Source organism: Dendrobium catenatum, unplaced genomic scaffold (assembly GCF_001605985.2).
Source record: "Dendrobium catenatum unplaced genomic scaffold, ASM160598v2 fragScaff_scaffold_716, whole genome shotgun sequence".
NCBI classification, from domain to species: domain Eukaryota; kingdom Viridiplantae; phylum Streptophyta; class Magnoliopsida; order Asparagales; family Orchidaceae; genus Dendrobium; species Dendrobium catenatum.
The window spans coordinates 523,745-546,632 of record NW_021319178.1 but is presented as its reverse complement, the minus strand read 5'-3'; the positions used below and the strand labels follow the sequence as shown (position 1 = coordinate 546,632).

At 36.8% G+C, this 22,888-nt stretch overlaps 1 protein-coding gene across 1 annotated transcript; it reads right to left on the bottom strand.

The window, feature by feature from the left end:
* Positions 1–3,184: 3,184 nt before the first annotated feature.
* LOC110108362 (F-box protein SKIP14-like) lies at positions 3,185–13,378 on the bottom strand. Its single transcript, XM_020838981.2, has 3 exons — positions 13,239–13,378; positions 10,694–11,633; positions 3,185–5,332 (listed from the first exon to the last, which is right to left on the bottom strand). Exons 2-3 carry the CDS (start codon positions 11,459–11,461, stop codon positions 4,832–4,834), a joined length of 1,269 nt encoding a protein of 422 aa, XP_020694640.1. The 5' UTR covers positions 11,462–11,633; positions 13,239–13,378; the 3' UTR covers positions 3,185–4,831.
* Positions 13,379–22,888: the final 9,510 nt, after the last annotated feature.

Genomic DNA, 22,888 nt, shown 5'->3' with positions numbered 1-22,888 from the left:
AGAAGATGTATGGATTTGTGATAAATCAATTAGTATGTGGCCAACATTTATCAATGTCAACATTATGGAGCAGCTCAAATTGGATGCATTACTCAATGACAAAGGTGATTTGAATTACAAATTCATACAAGAATCTTTTGGAGAAGAGCTTATCAGTGTTATCAAGCAAGTTCTATTGCAACTCTGGTTTCCGAGTTTATAATTTTGATGATAACAAATAATATTGATTACCTTTTTATTTCTCCTAGTATTCATGGTGTATATTTGTTTGTGTGTTAACTAATATTTTAGGTATATCATGCACCGTTCTTTGAAGCTTCATGTCTCAAGATTAGGTAGAATAAGTTATGTTAAATGAGTCTATAATTTTCATTTATTAATTTTTTAATTTATTGACTCAAGTCGTGTAATGATGTATGTTACCTTGGTGACCGTGCACACACACAGGGGGAGAAAAAATGATTTTAAATATTTTAATTTTTCTGTACATCATACTGTACGATATGGATCGTACTGTATGATTTGATGTTATAGAAATTAATTAAAATATTTTATTTTCCAGGAAAAAATATTTTTGAAGTATAACTAATCGTACCGTACAAATACCACATCGTACTGGACGATCTATTACAATTAGAAAGCCTGTCGTCTATTAAATTAGGCTAAACTTTGAATTTGAAAAGTTGTTCTAATCGTACTGTATGAATCATATCATACTGTACCGTACTGTACGATCTTTAAAACTTTACCTAATTTAATCATATGATTAGTCAATTGAATCTGCTTAATTTTATATTCTAATCATACTGTATGATTAAAATAGACGATTTTCATTGTCCCATGTTTCGTCCTGGACGAACTGCATTTCGATTGAACTGTTCGTACAATATTAACTGGTGATCGTGCTGTACGAATAGACAAATTGAATTATTCGTATAGTACTAATTGGTGATCGTACAGTACTAACATGTCAAATTCTGTACAGCGTACCGGACGATCATGCGATTCTATTGTATGATCTTTGACGGCTGAATTGATTTTAAGGATTTTTTTTATGCCCTCTATTTAAGCTTTCTCATAAGACTTTGTAAGAGTTTTTGGCAGCCATTGTGTCTTCGTTTTTCTAGAGAAAATTTGAAGAGAGAACTTGAATGGGGGAGAGGAAAGGGTGAAGTTTGAGAGGGAGAAGATCCTTGGAGGGGGATTTCAAGGAAGTGTTGAGGGGATTTCACACTATTGCTCCAGCGAGCTTGCACCTAGTACCATCAGATTCAAAGTTCGTCTTGAGGGAAGTTTTGGGAAGAAGATCTCTTTGGTGTCAAAGGACCCGGCTCCTCCGCCGCACCGGGAAAGGTGGAAGTGATTTTGTAAGGGCTTCCCCGCCTAGCTATGGGTCTAAATGAGAGTCGAAAAATTTTAAATATCCAATTCACCCCCCCCCCCCCCCCCCCCCCCCCCCCCCCCCGTCTTGCGCATCTCGTACTTTCAAGTTCAATTCACTTCTAAATGTGCGAAAGATAAAATAGAGTTAATACATTAGCCCCGTCCTGCGCATCTCATACTTTCAAGTTCAATTCATTTCTAAATGTGCGAAAGATAAAATAGAGTTAATACATTAGCATTCGGGTAGATCCATAGCAACTTTAGCCTTTGAAGAGAAATTCAAATCTTATGAAGTCAATGATTTTACTTAGTTAAAGAAGCTTAAACTGAAACCAAGGATTCCTTTTTTCTGGTTTAGAATCGGAAGGAATGCTCTTCCCACAAATAGTTGGTTTATGTACAGGAGGTTGCTGAATTCCAATCTTTGTCCAAGAGGATGTCTTTTGGAAGAAGGCATAATGCATATTTCTGTTTTTTTGTAAAAAGCTAATTAAAATCTTTGAAGTGCTGAGGAAATGGGGAATCCAAATTCCTTCATTTAATTCGGCTTCTGATATGTGGGATCATCTTCGCTCCTTATCTACAAAGATCATGTTCTTACTAGAATATATTGCTCATCTGTTTTTATTGTTGGAAAGATAGAAATTCTATCAAACATGGAAAAAATTATGCATCCTCATTGTTTATAGCAGCCGAAGTGTTGTCTATATCTATTGAGTCATATATTAATCCAATTATAGATAAATGAGCTGCTAACCAGTTCTATGAACTGAAAGGAAAATTTTTGCATCCTCCACCTCCAAATTGGATTAAGATTAACATTGATGCATCATTTGTTTATCAATAATGGTGTAAACATTGGAGGAGTTAAAATAGATGATAATGAAAGGTTTATCCTTTAGTTTGGAAAGCAACTTTATCATTAGGATATAGCTCAATTTGAAATCATTGCTATCCTTGCCATTAAAGATGCTCTTGAAGATTGAATGGTTGATTATGAAGGAATTTGGATAGAAGGGGATAATAACATCAATGTGATTAAGCTTTTTCAAAATCCACTCAATTTCAACTAGATGCAAATTTTGAATATTTTGATTTATCTTTTTTGCATGACTTAAATTGTATTATTTTTTATTATATTTCTAGAGAAGAGAAAAAGGTTGCAAATTGTTATGCAACCTTGCTCTTAGTGGTAGTTTCTTTTGGAACTTTTTCTATAATAATCTTCCTACAATTTTTACTTTATTATTGAAGGAAGAGTGTGAAAGATTTGCTACCAAATAATTGTTCTTTCTCTTTTATTTTGAATAAAATTGCTATTTGCATTTGCCAAAAAAAAAAATAAATAAATAAACCCCTTTTGCGCAAAAAAATAAAAGACATCATATCTAAAATTTAGAGTAACATCATTACTTTTCTCTTACCATTTTGATCAAAAACTATAAGAAAAATTTTTAAGAAATCCCGCGCAATCCCCAATTGGCAAGCGCTCCCAAAACCCTCAGCATCCACATTATTGAAAACAAAAATATTGTTCGGCCCCAATAAATCAGATAATTCTACAATAATTTTCCAACAGCATATGAACCTGATTTAATTAGAAATCAAGCGCCTACCTCAGAAACTTTAGACCAAAAAAATGATATTATAGGTAACTCTAAAGTAAAACATTCGGACACAAATAAAACCATACCTCTATCACGTTGGATCCTAAACAACGTTTGCAGCAACTCAAAAATGAGATCCAACTAAAAATATCATCCAGTAAAAGAGATTCAACGAGCCTACAAGGCATCCCATGTACTAAAAACTTTTTAGCTTTGCATACGAGTAAACAAAAGAATATTTGAAGTAGAATTTTCAACAAAAGTAAACCATAAGACACGTCAGTTCGGTCTTTTCCTCTTAACTAGGGCACCATCATCTGAGAACAGGGATATGATACTCAACCACAAGAAGCCCACGTGTAATTACATGACCAGTTAAATCATGCATACATCAGAAGACAACATAAATGCATCTGATAACACTGGTACTTTTCAAGTAGAAATTTTTATGCGAATTTGAGAATATTAAACTGAAACGGTGTCAGATGAAAATGCATTATATTCATGTGAGCAAATACTGACATTGCCTATGAAATTAAACCATGATCTCGGTAGCTCAGCGCCCATACCGTACCAACCAAACGGAATGCCCAAACTCCGATCACAAAAAAATTGTGATTATTTCCATAGCCATAACAGCAGTTTTAAGCGCCAATTTATAGGTCTCACATTTCCTTCCATTAAAAATCTTATCAGAAAACCTAATTGCTTGGCAAATCTATCATGTGTCCGCATCCACCACCTACATCTAAGTAAAACCTGCAGGTCTTTGGCGATATGCACGCACTAACTCAATCACCACCTGCTTGAGAAATTTACCGTTAGTATTCTATATTATACGCTGCAAAATTTGGCATGCAGACTGGTTTCTGTATAAAAGCTTGATCGCTGCCTGCTTGAGCAATCTACCATAGTCCAGAAGGCTGAACAAAATAAGCATCTGCATGACAACTTCAGTGTCCAATTTAGTCAGCATAAGTGCTAACAAGACGAGGCATATAGTGGCAGAGACAATACACCAAATTTAACTGCAGCTTGCGAATAATCGAGACTTTAGATATAATTCCACCTTTGAACTAAGCAGCATTCCACAAGAATGAATGAATGAAAATGGGAAAAATACAACTGCCACCAAATAATTGAAACAAGGCTAAGGATGATGAGACTTTAAACCCACCTTGGGGGATGTCAGAACATGCAGACGCAGCCTTAGCTTAGGTGATGTTCCAACATAGCTGCAAATAGTGTAGAATCTCTCCAATAAAGGAGAGCAAACCATCAAATAACCCAACTTGGGGTCGTTAGAACATGCAGAAGTAGCTTCATCATACTTGATGTTCCAATAGCTGAAAATAGTGTTGAAATGGCCTCTACAAAGGTGGTAAGAAATCGCATAACCCTCCTTTTCTTATTTTTGTTCTTTCCAAACTTTTTTCAAGCATAATTCAATTTTCCCATTTCAATTATGGTTGCCGTAGAGACATGAAATAGAAATAATGCTCCATCCCTCAGAACTTAATATTAGCGTAGAACTGGCCTATATAGGTAAGCAAAACATCACAGAACCATCATATATTTTTTTTCTCTTCTTCTCTAGCATCATTCTTTCTTTTTTCTTCTTTCCCTTTTTTTTTTTTTTTACTTTCTGGTTCGCATGGCCTTACATGCATGAAATACAAATAGAGTTCCAATCCTGTGAGCTTGAAACTAGCAACTAACATATAGTTCACAGTTCCTGAATCACACAGTATCCATATTAGCCCAGTTCAGCTTCAAAATTCACCACTAAATACAATAGCAACCAATGCAAAACCGCAAAGAAATTTCCAGTTGACATTGGCTCATTTCTCTAGTATATCATCACTTGGAGGAGTATGCTTCCAACAAGTCGAGCAGAGGTATTCAAGACAAAATGTCTCCACATATTCACAGTTGCTAATACAGCGCCCGCATTTTACACACCTTGAAATACAAACATTACATGCCCTGCATTGTTCAGGCCCCTTGCTATGGCAACTTTCTAACGAGCAATCAAATACAAGCCTACACTTCTGACAAACAGGACACATCTCAATATCAATGGAACAATCACCATCATCATCATCGTCATCACAAGCTAGAGATGTAATGCTGTTGTGATAGAACTTAAGTTTATGAACTTTCGATGGATGCAGTTCATCGGTACTTACTAAAAATCTCAATTCTTCAAACTGTTCTGGAGATGCAATGAATAGCCTACCAAGTTTTAGGGCCTTCAGTCCTGGCATCCCTGACAACTTGAGAGTCTTGAGGCTGCTAATGACGCCCTCAGCACTCAGCCTCAGACACTCAGGTATGCTTAACTGCATCAGAAAAATAAATGGCGTTGACATCTTTCTTCTAAAAGCAGCAATAGCTAAAAGTCATACTCATATATTAAAGATTTTTCTGTACATCATTAGGTCAAAATACATTAAGAAAGAAAATTCTGATGGCTAAGTCAAGTACAGCAAGAGACATAATAGAGCAAACATAAAAGATTCTAGTCAACAAATAGATTTGCTGACCTATTAGGCACATTTGAAAATACATTAAAAATGAAAACTGAAAGGCACAAATCAAGTACAGCTAAAGAACATCTGAGATGATAGTCAATCAAAAGATTTCTTAACCCATTAAGCACTTTGAAACTTTGGCCATTATCCACTATCCATGATGTAATAACTTTTTAATCCAACAAGTATGAACCTAAACAAGCTCAATCATAAGTATATTTAGTGAAGGAAACTACATTGGATCAAATAGGAGAGAAAATTCAGGTGTAATTGAGAAAGTCATCCATAAGCTGTAGCAAACTTGTGAAAACCCAGCTGCCCCTTTTACCCCAACATAATATAGAATCGTGGGTCTATACAACACAACAATAGATTCTAATATTTGAACATTCAATGCTATCAAAAACATATACAAAAAAGGGAGTATTTAAAAGTACTCTAGAGCAAACATCAAGCTTAACAAGTGCTGCACAGGTAATGCCTGAACCACATTATTTAAACCAAGCAAGGGAAAAAAACAGAGGCAAGCACCTGGGCCATATTACCCTCAGTCTAATCAGAAGAATTAGACAACCAATATTAAGCATATTCAATAATCATACATAATCAAAGCTAACAATTTATCACTTATCAAGGCATGGAAGCTATTATGCGCCTATATCATGTATGCTGGAGGAAAACTAACCCCACAACCCCAGATCCCATTCTTTCCCTTGGTGGGTGAGCCTCAAGTAAAAGCAAGCATGCTTTCCATTGTGGTCAAGTTTCTATGTGTAAATGTACATGCATGAATCCATAGTTTATTGAGACTTCAAAACATGTGTATCAGTATTTTTTTAAGGAGTTCAGAAGCACGGAAAGATGGGTGCATTTGCGCACACCTATCTTGATTAAAATATTTGAGAGCTACGCTATGGGAATACAGAACTGTTAGCTTTTATAAAGAATTTAAATGACCACAATAGTAAAGCCATATAATAATTTACATCTTTAAGATTGCTATTTCTGCTCATTAAAGTTTGCTCTTTAGTGGAATTTCTAGGAGGAGAAATGCACCTTTTTTCATTATATGAGTAAAGAAATTCTTCCACAACATATATGTGCATCTATCTTACCATTTCCACGTTAGAAGACATTGTCTAACTACAATCATCTACCATAATAATTATTGCTTGAAATTAGCTGCGAATAATTCAGGCTGAATGAGTGGACTTTATTAATAGCAACTACCTGGTATTTATAGATAAAACCAAGGTTGTAAAAACTAAGCTAGAGATAGAATTGGTAAAGAGAAAGATTCAAGGTTCAATAGTTCGACCTAGCTTGAACCGAGATCAAACTGAATGACGTAATAAATATTAAAAATATTTAAATGATATCTAAATGAGAAGATAACAATGTAATAATAATGAAATAATATAATTTTGGAACAAAAAATTAAATAAAATTCAAATATAAATACATTTTTTATCCTCCCTATTTCAAGGTGCCAAGGGTCGGAGGTCAATCAATTAGCTCCTATTATAAATTTTGTTTATTTAGCTAAGCTTTTGATCTTATAAATTAGGGATTTCTTTCTTTCAAGTTTTTTATCTCCTTTCTATTATTTATTCATTACAACTCTAAAGAGTGGATCCTACAAGTAATAATCCCTCACAACTTATGATTCTGTTCCTAACAATAGCAAAAAAAGAAGCATTTCCTAGATGTTATTTTGATAGGTTCATTGATTTTTTTTTATTTTTGTGCTCTAGGGGTTGGAATTTATTTATAAATAACATTTTACGTGTTTATCATTTTCTTGTTGTTTTTTTTCTCAAGTTTGATATGTTGCATGCCATGATTATTCAACAAATTTTACACTGGCTGTCAACTACTTAATGCAACCCTCCACTTTTCTCATCCAGGACTTGGGACATGTCATGATTATTCCAGGCTGATGCATTGTCTTTGCTCCAAGAGAAGTGGAGAGTTCTTGAAAAGAAAGGAGTTAATAACACTTATATTCAAATCATTAAAGATATGTATACAGGAGCTATTACTTGTGTTCAAACACAAGGTGGTTTGACTAAGTATTTTCCTATTTTGGTTGGCTTACATCAAGGATCAGCCTTAAGTCCATATCTTTTTGCTTTAGCCATGGATGTTCTCCCTAGACATTTGCAAGAGGATGTACCATTGTGTATGCTTTTTGCTAATGATATTCTTCTTGTTGATAAGACTAGAGAGGGAGTTGAAGGTAAACTTGAATTATGGAGGTCAACCTTAGAGTCTAAAGGTTTTTGCTTGAGTAGATCTAAAACTAAATATATCGAGTGCAATTTTAGTAGCTATAGACCTAGTGAGGGGATTGTGACTTTGGACGATCAAATCATTAATAAGAGTACACATTTTAAATATCTTGGATATATTGTTCAGAGTGATGGTGAAATAGATGGAAATATTATTAGCAAAATTCAAGTTGGATAGCTGAAGTGGAGGAATGCATCAGGATTGTTGTGCGATAGAAAAGTCCCCCTCAAACTTAAGAGACAATTCTATAAGATAGTGGAGAGACCTGCAATGCTTTATGGTGCTGAATGTTGGCCATTAAAAGAGAAACATAATACTAAGTTAAGTGTTGCAGAGATGAGGATGCTTAGGTGGAAGAGTGGCATTACCCTTAGAGATGGTATACGAAATTAGCATATTCGTGAAAAGGTTGGAGTAGCTCCAGTGGAAGATAAGATTAGAGAGAGTCGCCTTAGATGTTTTGGTCACATTAAACGGAGGCCTTCCGATGACCCGATTAGAAAGGTTGAGGTATTAGATTTGACTTATGTTAAGAAAGGTAGAGGTAGACCAAAATAGACTTGGTTAGAAAATATTAGAAATGATCTTTATTTATTAGATTTAAATGAGAATTTGAATTTTAACATGACACAATGGCGAAAAAGGATCATAGTCGACCCCACCTAGTGGGACAAAGGCTTGATATTGTTGTTGTTGTTGTTTGATATGTTGCATCATAGGGTTTAATCATGACAATATTTTGTTTATTTGATTGAAGAAGCTGTGCATTTGGTCCTATAGGATATATAATTTTTTTTGAAGAATTTCTTAATATATCAAACTAGCTTTAGTGATTTCAAGTGGTGTCTTATTTTAAAGAGGAAATTTTAGTTTTGCGCAACTCATAACAGATTTTGGGTTAATGATATATGAGCTAGTAAAGTGAAAATTAGTTTCATTTGCAAAAACATATTACCTATAAGAAATATAAAAAAGTACTAATCTCTATTCAATCTTCAGTTCAGAAGGGAGCATAATTCAGCAGTAAGAGGAACCCAACATGATTTTTACGATACGTAATTAAAAAAACTTTATATCAATGTGTACAAGCTTCAACTAATTGCCTTCTTTCTGTCTTTTAGCTTACGTAATATACAAAATTATATGCAACTTCATTAGGTTTACATTGCATTGTTCAACCATGAATAATAAAAAATCAGATGCAAATTATTATATAACTTCAATGTATTTACATTGTAACAATCAGACTTGATTGATCAAAAAAAACAATTCGTTGTCTATCAAGAGTTTAATTCCATCAACTTAGTTTTGGAAAGTTTTGAATTACTATCACAAATGACACATTATTTGTGTATCATAACTAACTAATTCATAGATATTAATTATCACATTTCTCATATTTTTGGGCCCATGATGAGTTTAAAATTATACATTTATTACTTATGGAATTGTTTAGTTGAAAATATAAATATCATAAACATTTAATTTAACATAGCCTTTAAATGGATCACCAATATCGTTTAATGGGCTGATTATTTAAGCCTTTTCAAAGAAGCAATTACATATAGCCGAGATAGACCCACTAACCCAATGCAGGCCAACAAAGCTATCTATGGTCATGCCTGCAAGCTAATGGGCTAGCCCAATCCAATCCAATCCAATTGGCAATCATAGTGTGAAGCCACATAACTACACATAGGCTAAAGTCATTCTTTGACAAATGATCCATTATTATGTAGCCAATTTGAAACTAAACAGTACTTTTTGACAACATTTCCCATTTCTGGTTCTTCATTGGGAGAAGTTGGGAGAGTTCTCAACCACACTTCAACTCTATAAACCCCCATTTGCTCTTGCACCAACAAATTGAGGGTTTTTGTAAATTCTAACTTAATAAATTTTAAATTTTAAGTATTTGGACCTGATATTTAAAATCATTTTCTGCCCTTCTTAATGTTGCAGCATTGTCATTAAGATCATAAGACTTCATCAATCAAGACTCAATAGAGACTTCGGAGTCGCTGTAAACCAACAACTGATATTGCAAAAGCGGCAAAAATGCATTGTGACAATAACAAAGATGTCCTCCCTAACCAAAAACAATAAGGTTGAGGATAAGTGCTGTCCCAAATTTAAGCTCTACTAGAACTAAAAAAATACATGCGAATGGATCATCAATGGTGCTTAGAAAAAATAAAGGATGGAACCTCCTTGGAGCTTATAACTTAAAAGAACAAAGAGGTTTCTACAAGTAATATTGGTTGCAATACTTCAATGTATCTTCCTCAATTTTTCCCTAAGTCTCAACAATTAGGATATTTACGAAGGATGTAGAAGAGCTTCAACTTATCATATAACAATATAGCATTAAATTCCCAGCGGGGAGGGTTGGAACTTGTTGTTTTTTTTACAGCTTATGGGACCACTAGAACAATACTTCATAGTGCAGAAACAATTTAAGACACTTGTAAATGACTAGACCTATCCCAGTGAATTTCATACACAATTTTGAATAATGTTGTTTAGAATTTTGCCAAGAGCACATAATTAGATGTCCAGGTAAACCTAATTAGGGTCGCAGGTCAATTGGTGACTTTTTCCAAATGCAAGCACTTCAAAAATGTTACCAATAACCTCTTCTAGAGATTGCATTCTGGGCCAACTACCGAGCCACAACTACACTATTTGGGTTTTTAATGAGTGGGAATAATGGGATACACATAATCTTGATGATCTAGACATGCATATGAAGCAAAAATATATGATTTATCTGCAAAGAAATGTAGTTAGATCAAAAGATGCAATAAGGAATGTAAGAAATTGAAATCCCAATTGGATAAAAAACTAAAGTGCATGAAATATATCACAAACAGTAACCTTTTTGAGCCTCAGATTGCTGCCCAACACCCGCTTGAGGCCGGTATCAGTGATTCCAGGGCATCGAATCAAACTCAAACATTGTAGGTTTCCTTGGGCCCTCTCTGTCAACTTATAAAGATCATCATCAGTTAATTTGTCGCTCAATGGAGAATCTATGTGGATACATCTCCATAACAGGGTGTCATTCTGGACGGCAATGCGCAATGACCTGCAAACTCTTTCAACCGAAAGAAGATCTTGAACACCCAAATATCCAAGGGATAAGATCAATCCCTCATGCACGGAACTCTCATCAACACAAGAATAAATGGAATCCCTCATGCTAGTAACAGGATCTTCCTCCACTGACAAAAAACTTTCATCTCCAGTAACATCAAGAACTGGTCCTGAGAAGCCCTTGCTACAAAAATCAACAACATAACTTCCAGGATTCAGCTGAGTCTCAATCGAAGACAAAACAGCCTTGTTCCAATAGTAACTCAAGCCAGCAACCAAAGCATCACCCTCCACAATACAATCATCATTGTTAGTTTCAATCCACTCTGCAATAGCTACAGATATTTTGGTGCCCAAATCCATCTCCAATAAAGTATTGTCCAGATTCATATCAAATGGATCCACGGGTAAGAGATCTATGGGATCATAAGAACAATTGCTTTCATCCCATTTTACATCTCTGCCAAAATCTCCATAGTCACAAACACAATTGATTTCCCAGTTCAGCCAATCATGAAAGCAGAAGCTTTTGCACTCCTCATGCATCATCGTGATGGCTAAATACTTAGATCAAGAGATGAAATTAAGGGCTGCTATATCCCACGTGTTTCAAAGAATATCTTTGAAAAAGCTCAAGAGAGGGTACTTAGAACAGGAGGTAAAATTAAGGGCTACTTGGTCCCACGTGCTTCCGAGAATACTTCAAAAAAAACTGCGTATTCTGAAACCATGCAACAACATAATTAACTAACAGCATCAGTAATAAAATAATTCTTATAAAAATGCTTAGGATTGATCCCAACTCATGAACTATGTAAGAGACTAATAATAATCCTTTAAAAAAACCCTGTTTTTGTAATATCTTGGATTATATCAAAATCAATGCATCGTATTTTTATTAAAATCAAAATTTGGAGCATATGTTAATGCAAACTCTGATACAATTATTTCTTCAGAAATAATCTGATGATCATAGAGTTAAAAATAAACAGAGAGAGAGAGAGAGAGAGCTCTGTTCATTCTTCAGAGGAAAATGCCAAATATCACACATCAAGAAACATTTTTGATAGCCTAACCAAGATCCAAATTGAAAAATGAAGCTACAAAAAATAAAAATAAAAAAAGTACGTCTGAAAATCATAGATAAATCAATACAGATTAATCAATTGTAACAATGCAGATTAGAACCTACAGAATTTTGATTTTACTGTCAGTTGTTTTTAAATAATAGAAATATATCCCAATATTTTTATTGATTAGAAGTAGGAAAATCATAGATAAGTATACCACAATGCCAATAAAAGATAAAATTTAGTATAAGTCCACATATGGACCAAATTTTATACAAGGGCCAAAGAATATTCATCATAAAGCATGGGAAAAACCAAACTTGAACTTGCAACCGCTAACTTGGGAACCAAAAGGCTTTATATCAGAACTGGAGCCTGATTGTTATTTAAGCTTCGCTTGAATGAAGCAGTATACAATAAAAAAAAAACTAGAATATATTTGGATGTAATTGGCTTGTTAGAAATTCATTCAAAATCATCCAAAACAAGCAACCTTTTAAACTTAAGCAGGATAGATGTACATTATGCAAAAAGAAAACATGAAATTATCAATACTCAACATAAGATAAGTTGAGAAAATATGTAAAGCAAGGTCTTAAAGTGCATTGAAACACCAATATCATAATAGATGAGCATTTGAAAAACACCAATTGGACATTTGACATATCTTTTTGGGGAGAAAGGAATACATCAATCATCCAAAAAAGAAAAGAAAATAAAAACAAGTTGGGATATCTTGAGTAAGATTCCAAGCAAACAATTAGGGTATAAAAATGCAAAAAACATCCAATCCATTGATACAGCACAACAATTAGTTCAAAGCATAAATAACTATCGTGCATGTAACAATGCGCGTGAATAATGATTGATCCTATAGAGCTTTATTGATATAATCCAATAGAATTAACCCAGAACGGAAAGATTATAAAAAACTGTGAGAGTAGCTGCTCGGAATAAGTACCTAAAAAATCCATTAAAATAATCATCAAAACAAATAAACCTCCAAACCTTAAAGTTAGCAGCTATACACGATAAAAGAAAAGCTAAAAAATAACAACGCTCAACCACATAAACCTATAACGGGAAAATCATATAATCCGAACTCTTAAAAAGGACATTGAAATATTCCTTCTTTCAAACCTCTCTCCATGCCCTCTCCAATCTTATCGACCTCACCAAACCAATCTATTCGCCTTCCCAAGATACCTCCTTCCTAACTTGCTAGGGTTTACCAAAGGTTTGTGAGCCAAAATTACCTGATGCCAGAGGTGAAAGATCGCCGGAGCAGCCCTTGTTCAAAATCCACAAGAAAACAAGACAAGGAATCAGAGAAAGAGAGGAACACGCACGGTTGTAATCCGAACACACACCGGATATGGATGCCGGAGAAGATATCGAGATTCAACGAGAGATATAATCGTTGAAGAGAGAGGAGACCCTAACCGTACTCAAGGATGGGGAAGGATGATTTGATGCCGAGCTCAAAGATAAAGGGGAAGACAACAAAAGAAAGAGCGGCGAGAACATGGGCTGCGACCACTGCGGCTTATTTTCTCCGCCGTGAGGGTGCACGTTTACAATGGACTTGCGAATGGAAATCGCAGGTGAGATGTAGCTGTAGAAGCCCTCGCGCACAACTTGGAGTAAGACAAGACAGGGAATCGAAAAGACAAAGGAACAAGCGTGCTTGTGACGCGAAAACGCACACCGGCGATGGATTCCAGAAAAAGATATTCAGATTCCAAACAGGGAACAAGCTTAAACCATGTTCAACCCAGTGGAGAGGAGTGGCCGCCGAGCACGAGGATAAAGAAAGAAGAAAAGGCAATAAGATCCGCGAGGGTAGCTAAGGCGAGCCGTGCGGCTTATTTTGTCTGTGTTGTGGGTAGATATGGAATGGAATAAATAAACTGATCGCCGAATCCGAGATCTCGCCGGAGAAACCTTCGTACACTACCAGAAGAAGTAAAATACAAGGAATCAGAGATAACGAGATAGCATGACCTGTGCTTGTGAAGGAAACAGGCACACTGGAGATGGTAAACAAAGAAGATAACCCGATTACAGGAGGGATCTGCTCGTCGGAGAGCGAAGAAACCCTACCCGTGCTCGGAGATGAGGGGTAGGCGAGCAGATCGGTATGGGGCAAGAGGCGATATCTTTATTAGACCGCGCCTAGTTTTTTTCCGCGGTCTACGTTTTTGGTGGGAAGAACGGATGATTTGGCTGTTTCTAGTCCCGCGCAGTGAAAAGAGTAGACGGGCGGCGGCGCTGGGCTGTGGTGTAGCGTGCGCGTCATGTTTTGCCGTCGTGTATTAGCCGTAAAATCTTATGTATGCTGTGATGAACCGTGCATAATAACAACTTGGTAAGAACCTTCATTTGCGTTAATATTCGTGCCGTGCATTTGTGTCGCTGGGTCCGATTACATTTTCATTGGTTAAGAAAAAGAAATGGTTGGTTACAAATGCCAGCTCTTACTTGGTGGCGAAGATTGTTTAGAGTGGGTGCAAATAAGTCAAGTTTAGCTCAATTTACATCTAATTTGAATTTGACTTTGATGAACTAATTTAGTTCTAATTTGAGCTTTATTCAACGAGTTTGTGCTGATTCATGAGCCGACTCATTTATCAAGAAAGGGATAAATGATTACGATTTATTAAATTATAAAAAGAATGAGAAATTTAAAAAATAAAAAAATACTTAATATAAGAAAATGATATATAATTTTCAAACATTGTAAACAATTTTGCAATTAAACTTCTTAATCATAAAATATTTTTAGTATATTTTATTAATGCTTTTTTAAATAAAGTGGCTAATGAGTCGAGTCAGGGCTGACTAAAGTTTGGCTTGTTAGCAGCTCTTCAAACTCAGATCACAAGCCATTTATAATGCATTGCCCAAGCCGGCTCACAAGTCGGCTTGAATCACTTACACCACTAGTTAGCGCGGGGTAATGGCCGAGGAATGTGCACCCTTGCTATGATGTATTCATTTAAAAAAAATAAATTGTATTAGAATACTTCAAGGTTAACTGTGTAGAAACGTAGCACAAGAAGATGAGTGAAGAAGAAGAACAGTAACAGAGATAAAGAATTTGTAAAGAATATCTTATTATCTCTTATCATATTACAGTAGACATACAACTCAATATATAGCTTTTGCTGAAGTAAAGTTGTACACGTGTAGACTTCTTATTTGATACAAGAAGAGTAGGTAGATATAATATAATTTTCCTTAACATTCCCCCTCAAACTGGGTATTAGTACCAATAGTCAGTTTGTCTCTAAGCATTCTGAACCGAGGTGTAGACAAAGGTTTGGTGAGAATATCTGTGATTTGATCAACCGTGCTAATAGTTAGTAAACGGATAACATTGTTCAAGATGTGATCACGTACCAAGCGTTGATCGGTTTCTATATGCTTGGTACGAGCGTGGAAGACTGGGTTGTTTGCAAGTGTGATTGCCGACGTGTTATCGCAAAATATATCTACCGGTGCCGAGTGTGTGACTCGAAAATCAGTAAGCAAGCGTTTAATCCATATTGTTTCTGCGGTGGCGGAAGCTAAAGCTCTGTATTCTGATTCGGTGGAAGATCGGGAGACAGTGTTTTGTTTCTTGACTGTCCATGACACTAATGTATCACCAAGAAAAGTACAGAAACCGGAGGTTGATTTGCGGGTCGCCGGATCAGATGCCCAATCAGCGTCCGAGTATGTACGAAGCAGTAGATTGGATCGGGTAATAGGTAGTCCAAAGTCTGTGGATCCCTGAATGTATCTGAGAAGTTTCTTGAGCATAACCGTGTGTATGGGATCCGGATTGTGCATGTGTTGAGAGAGTGTATTGACAGCATAGGCGATGTCCGGCCTTGTCAATGTGAGATACTGAAGACTTCCGATGATTCGTCTGTAGCTTAGTGCATCGAAAATTGGCGGATCACCGTGTTTAAGCGCTGTGATTTTTGTAATAGAAGGATTAGCGACCGAGTTACATTTCTGTAGCTCGGCCATTTGAAGTATAGATTATGCATAAGAACTTTGGAAAATAAAATACTTATCATGTGTGTGATCTATCTTGATGCCAAGGAAGTGGTTCGCCGATCCGAGGTGTTTCATAGTAAATTTGGATTTGAGTTTGTCGACGAGATCTGTCATAGCTTATTTGTTATTGCCTGTGAGGAGGATATCGTCGACGTATACCAATAAGTAGAGATGTGTATTGTCTTTGTGCATGATGAGGAGAGATGGATCCGCCTGGCTATGAGAGAATCCAATCTGGCGGAGATAAAAGGTAAAGGTGGTATACCATTGTCTTGGAGTTTGGCGCAGACCGTAGATGGCTTTTTGTAGGCGACACACGTGAAGAGGATTAGTTGCATCTTCGAAACCTTTGCGCTGCTGCATGTAGATGGTTTCGTTGATGTCTCCGTGCAAGAATGCATTAGCCATGTCGAGTTGTTGAATCTGCCATTTGTGAAACAGGGCTACGGTGAAGAGAATTCTGATAGTTGGAAGTTTGACAACTGGATTGAATGTGTCTTGATAATTAATGCCATATTCCTGTTGATTCCCTTGAGCTACCAATCTTGCTTTGAATCGAGCCACCGAACCATCAGAGTTGTACTTGGTTCGGTACGTCCATTTAGACCCAAGAATAGAGCCATCGACAGGCGGTGGCACCAATGTCCAAGTGCCCTGTTTTTGAAGAGCAAAAAATTCTTGAGCCATGGCCTGACGCCATTCGAATTTCTTGCTTGCTTCGCTATATGTGGTTGGGTCACCTTGAGGTTGGTTTTGATGAAGTAGGTTAAGTCGTTGAACCGATTTAAGAGAGCTGGTCTTAGAACGGGTAGTCATCTGGTGTTTGATATTATTGTTCAAGGGCGGCATTGACGTGTTTTGAAGTTCAGTGTGTTCTTGCATGTTTTCTGATTGATTGCGAGGAGTATTGGAGACCGGAGATGTGGATCTGGTAGTGTTACATTTGTTGTGACTATATTGTAGAATGGAGTGAGGCATAAGCAACGGAGTTGGAAGTTGAGACGCTACTTGAGTAGCCCGAGAGAGTCTGTCCTTATAAGAAAAAACAGATTCATTAAACTTAACATTTCTTGAAACAAAAATTCGATTAGTTACCGGATTAAGGCATTTATATCCTTTTGAAACCTCGGAGTATCCCAAAAAGATGCAGAATTGTGACGTTGGCATGAGCTTCGTGCGTTGACCCGAGGGAAGCAACGGAAAACACTGGCATCCAAAAACTCGAAGATGTTCATATGAGGGCTGAATGTTGAACATTCTTTTGAGTGGAGGCGTATTGTTGGTAGTCGTTGACGGCAGGCGATTGATCAAGTATGTGGTTGTTAATGCCACGTCTAGCCAAAAATCCAACGGAAGACCAGCCGTCTGTAGGATGGTTCTGGTTGTGGTAATTATGTGCCTGTGCTTTTTTTTTTTTTTTTTTACAATCCCATTTTGTTCGGGAGTGTAGGGACACAAGTATTGGTGTCGAATTCCTGCATTCTTGATGAAAGTTTGAAACTGATTATTAACAAACTCACCACCACCGTCGGTACAAATAGTTTTGATTTTCAAGTTTGTTTGTCTTTCGATGAATTAGTAAAATGAATAAACGTGTTTGTAACATCAGATTTATGCTTGATAGTAAATAACCAGGTAAATCGAGAAAAGTCATCTACAAATATAACATAGTATCGAAAACCTTGGTATGACGAAACCGGTGACAGACCCCACACATCAGAGTGAACTAGTTCAAGGGGGAGCTAGTTCTACTGACCGAGCGTTCAAACACAAGTTTTTGACCTTTACAAGACATACAAGGTATACAAACAGATTTAAATGGTAAAATATGTAAAACATGATTGCTAGTAGAGATGTTTTCCAAGACGCGTTGATGTGGGTGGTCGAGGCGGAGATGCCAGTTATTCGAAGATGTGCTGGAAGCTCTTAAGGCGGTAGCAGGTGCAGTCTGAACGACTGATGCAATCTTGTACATCCCTTTGCTGCACGGTCCTTCAAGGATAACTTGATTTGTCTTCCGATCCTTGATTATAAAGCCATTCTCATCAAAGGTTATCGATATATAATTATCTTTAACAAGATTTGAAAGGGATAGTAAATTGTAGGAAAGCGAAGGAATATGTAAGAGTTTAGAAAGAATTAGCTTACTGGCCGGGGTAGGAAGAATTCCCGAGCCCGTATGAGCTATTGGGACAGACCTTCCATCCCCAAGAGTTACCGTATCATTGTCGTTATATGTGTTGTAGAACTCAAGGTTGTCAGTGTGATTGGTCATGTGAGAAGAAGCCCCGGAGTCTATGTACCAATCCATGGTTGACGTGCTGTCGTTGTGGGCAGCGAGAGCACTGTTGTTCTTAGCCGAGGATTGGTTAGGTGTGTAGTTTGGATTAAGGCGATGCCAACATGCTTCGGCGCTGTGACCTTTCTTCTTGCATATTTGACAGATAGTGGCAGAGGTAGCTGTGTTATTTTGTACCAAGGCATTATTAGGCGGCTATCTAACTCGTCCGCGCCGTCCATGACCCCTTACTAAATACAGGTTGAATTGATTGTCCGGCAATTTAGGAAATTTCAGTGCCGCAGACTTTAAATGAATTTCTTCGCTAATAAGAAGAGCATATAGGGTGTCGAGAGACAGCGATCCTTTAATATAATCACATCTTCGGGATCAACCGAAGAGACAGCCGATGCGATTTGATCCACGATTTTCTTGATCTTAGTAAGATACTGAGTCATAGACATCGTCTGCATAGAGACATTGTGAAGCTCATGTTTAAGTTGTATTACCTTTTAGCGGTTAGAAGATTGAAACCGGGTGTGTAGCGTTGCCCATATTTCTTGGGTTGATTCAAGGTGAATCACGTATGGAAGAACCGCCGGTGAGATGGTGGAGCACATGGCCGTTGCGAAATTTTTATCGGTGACCATCCATGTTCGCGTATCATGATTCGGATCAACATTTTCCGGTGACAATTTGGGATCAAGAAATCCCGTGAATCCGTTTGCACGAAATAATTTGGCTATTTGAGTGCTCCAAATAAGAAAATTGTCCCGTGTTAGTGTGTGAGGCACCAAGACTTGAGGTTAGAAATCACGAATTTTAATGAAGAGGAGATGGCCGGAGGTGGTACGGAAGCGACGGAGGTGGTACCGATCGAAGAGGAAGCCTGTTCTGCTATGGCTTGAATCCTCGAGACCGACCTACTCTGGATACCATGTAGAAACGTAGCACAAGAAGATGAGTGAAGAAGAAGAACAGTAACATGGATAAAGAATTTGTAAAGAATATCTTATTATCTCTTATCTTATTACAGTAGACATACAACTCAATATATAGCTTTTGATGGAGTAAAGTTGTACACGTGTAGACTTCTTATTGGATACAAGAAGAGTAGGTAGATATAATATAATTGTCTTTAACAAACTGAAATTTTAAATAAAAAAAATTATTTCAGGATGAACATGAGAATAAATATTATTATATTTAGTTGATTTAAATTTGATCGTGGATAAGTAAAATAATTATGAGAAAATGATATAAACCTATGTATATATATATACAACCTCAAATAATTATCTTGATCGGGCACGAATATCAAGGAAAATCAAATCTAAAATTTCCAAAATTAAATTTGTGATCATCCAAACTCTGATTTCAGCAAACTTACAGTCGAACTGAATGTCTCGGAAATACGAACCCAACGACACCAAATTTTACTCAATCCAAGCTCAAATGGGCAAATCATGGACAAAATGATGTTAAAAGGTTCAAACCACAATTTGGTTTTACAAACAGTTTCCAAATGTGACATGCTTATAGTCGAATTGAGCAGCTCGACAAGACAATTCCAATAAACTCAAGATCATAGAATTCCATGATCATTAAGACCTTCAAAATCTCTAGCAAATGATTCATAATAAAGGGATTCTATATCAGTCGTCCATACAAACCACTCCCCATTTACCCTTGATCTACCTCCTATTTATGGGTCATGCCACTCTAGGAAATCTATAAATAGAGCCCCCCTTTCTTTTGAAAAGGGATCCTAAGCCTAAAGAAACAAGAGAGAGATCGGAGATCATTCTTGCCTCCTCCACCACCGCCCGAAGTTCTACTAGACCACCACCTGATGCTGGAGTTCTACAGGACCACCACAGGACGTCGGATTTTTGTCGGATCACCATCTGACGCTCGGAGTTCCGTCGAACCACCACCTAATGTCGTTGTTCAGCAGGTCCACCACCTGATGCCTGTAGTTCTACCAGACCACCACTTGACGCCCCAGAGTTATATCAGACCATCACCTGATGCTGTTGTTTTGCCGGACCACCACTTGAGGCCTGGACGTTTGTCGGACCACCACCTGATGCCAAGAGTTTTGCAGGACCACCACCCAAAGCTGGAGTTCTATCAGACTACCGCGCGACGCCAAAGTTCTGCCAAACCACCGTCATGCTACCAACTAATGCCCAAATTTTCAAGTAACGTCAGACTTCTATGAGCCCACCAAGTGACACTAGACTTTCAACCTTGTTTGTCACTAAATTTCAACTATATGGTTGATATTTATAATCTGATTGCCCTCAAGGATGATTCAACCCACTGTAATATACCCAAAGACAAGTATAATCATTTCAATTAGGCAAGGCCCAGTGGTTTTTCCTCTTTTCAAGGCTTTCTATGTAAAAAATCTTATGTTCTCTATATGTGAGTTAGATATCCGTACAACGCTAAGACACAATATTATAACTCTATCGTCGTATATATTCTAGCTCATAATAGTTGGGTTCCTTCTATGGGAAACTCAATCCCATTATCCTAAGCATCACTTTGATGGCCAACATGTGTAGCAATCGCATCTTGGGAGCCTCTCGCTCCAACTCACACCAATCTAAGAATAAGCCTATGATTCATGTATGCCAAGTATCCGCCTCTTTTTATCGTGGGGGGTAAAATGTTGCCGGAGAAGGAACTTCAAGACTTTCCATAGAAGAATGTATCCGAAAGATAGAAGAATCTTATAATGAGATCTTTCAACTCCTATGAGAGAATTGATGACCATCGTTAGCACCATAGGAAGAGATTCTTCCCCCTCGAGATCCACCACTGACTAAAGATGTTTAACTCAAATATCTTGATGTAGAGATTCCTCTTCCTCTGCTAAGGATGCATCCTCCGTCATGTCAAAATAAAAAAACTTGTTGACACAACAAGCTTTACCCATCCTTTATATACAGGTCTGTAACCTCGTATTCCTCTGAATGTCCCAGAGTACCTAGCTCAACCGTACGGTGGTGAACTCCCTCGTAACACCTACATCATGAAATATGAAGATTGGTCCGATAAAAGTTCCCCGTGGGAGGTATAAGATAACCTCACCATCAATGAGAATTTCTAGAGTCATCACCCTTGACCAAAGCCATTCTTCAACACCCCATTTTGGCAGGATTCAAACTATTGACTATCGATTCATATGATGGGATATCAAACTCGTACGAGCATATCGATCGCAATAGGACCATCATGCATATCAAGCGATCCTCAGATGCACTCCTATGCTAAGTTCTCCTTGTTAACCTTAAGAGACAACCACGAATGTGATTTTATTCACTTGCAGCTGAAAAAATTTCCACCTTTGTCAAATTGACCAAATTGTTTGTTGAATAATTTGTCGCCAATCAGAGAATTGCTAAGGATTCTTCTCATAATTTTGGGATTCACCAGAATGATGTAGAATCACTAAAGGAGTATTTTCAGTGATTTTCCATGGATCTCAACAAATTCCAAGAGTAGATCTTGAATTACTAAGAGGAGTTTTCCTTAGAGGCCTTCATCCTAGTCTCTTTTACTCGACACTTATGCAAGACACGGTTCCCTCATATACTGACCTGATCCATTGGGTAGAGGCATAAATATTAGAACATGAAGCCATCAATACTCAAGGGACGCAATTTGAGTAACCTTCTAAAAAGCATAAAAATTCTCCTGTAATGGATAACTTATTCCAGCGGCAAAAGAAACTAGTGAAGAATAGCCTACCTCTTAGACCTCCATTGCCACAACATGAGTTTCAACAAGAGGAAAAGTATAAATATCTCAACGCATCTCAAACAAATGTATTGATAAACATTCGAGATCAAGAAAATATTAAGTGGTTCAATCCTTTGAAGCTAAATACAAGAAATCATGATTAATACTGTCATTTCCATCATAGTCGTGGGCACACCACATAAGCATATAAGTAGCTCAAAAATAAAATTGAGAGACTTATTCGATAAAGCTACCGTCGATAGTTCATTCAAGATTCACCTGCTTGAGATGAGGCTCATTTCACTAGGAGGCAAAAATCAATAATAGGAAAGATAACCATTAAATAATATTCAAATGGTTGGTGAGATTAAATAGCCATGCAATTTGAGCCTTTGTGTTAGTATTATTACTTGTCTTGTGTCATCGTATATCTCTTCTATGATAAGTAAGGTATCACTCTAATGTCCCTAATATTTTCTTCCAAATTAAATGAACGTGTTATTCCTGTATGTATCTCGTATGTGTTGTATGGTGTAACTCTTATATCCCTAAGTCGTACTAGGGACTTGTTGCATTGTCTTTCACAATTTAGTAATGTGTTGTTCATGGTTTAAAAAGGGTAAGGGCTAATAGAGATGATTTTGATATTATCTATCTCATGACATATTTTAGTGATTTTGTTAATTTCAAGCATATGATAAGATATTCTAAATTTTGTGCTAAGTATTTTAGGTGTGATGGTTTGATGAATGTGCATGGATTACTTATATTGGGCATACATTATATAACTCAAGTTCAATCAAAATTTGAGCTGAAAATACTCAAGAT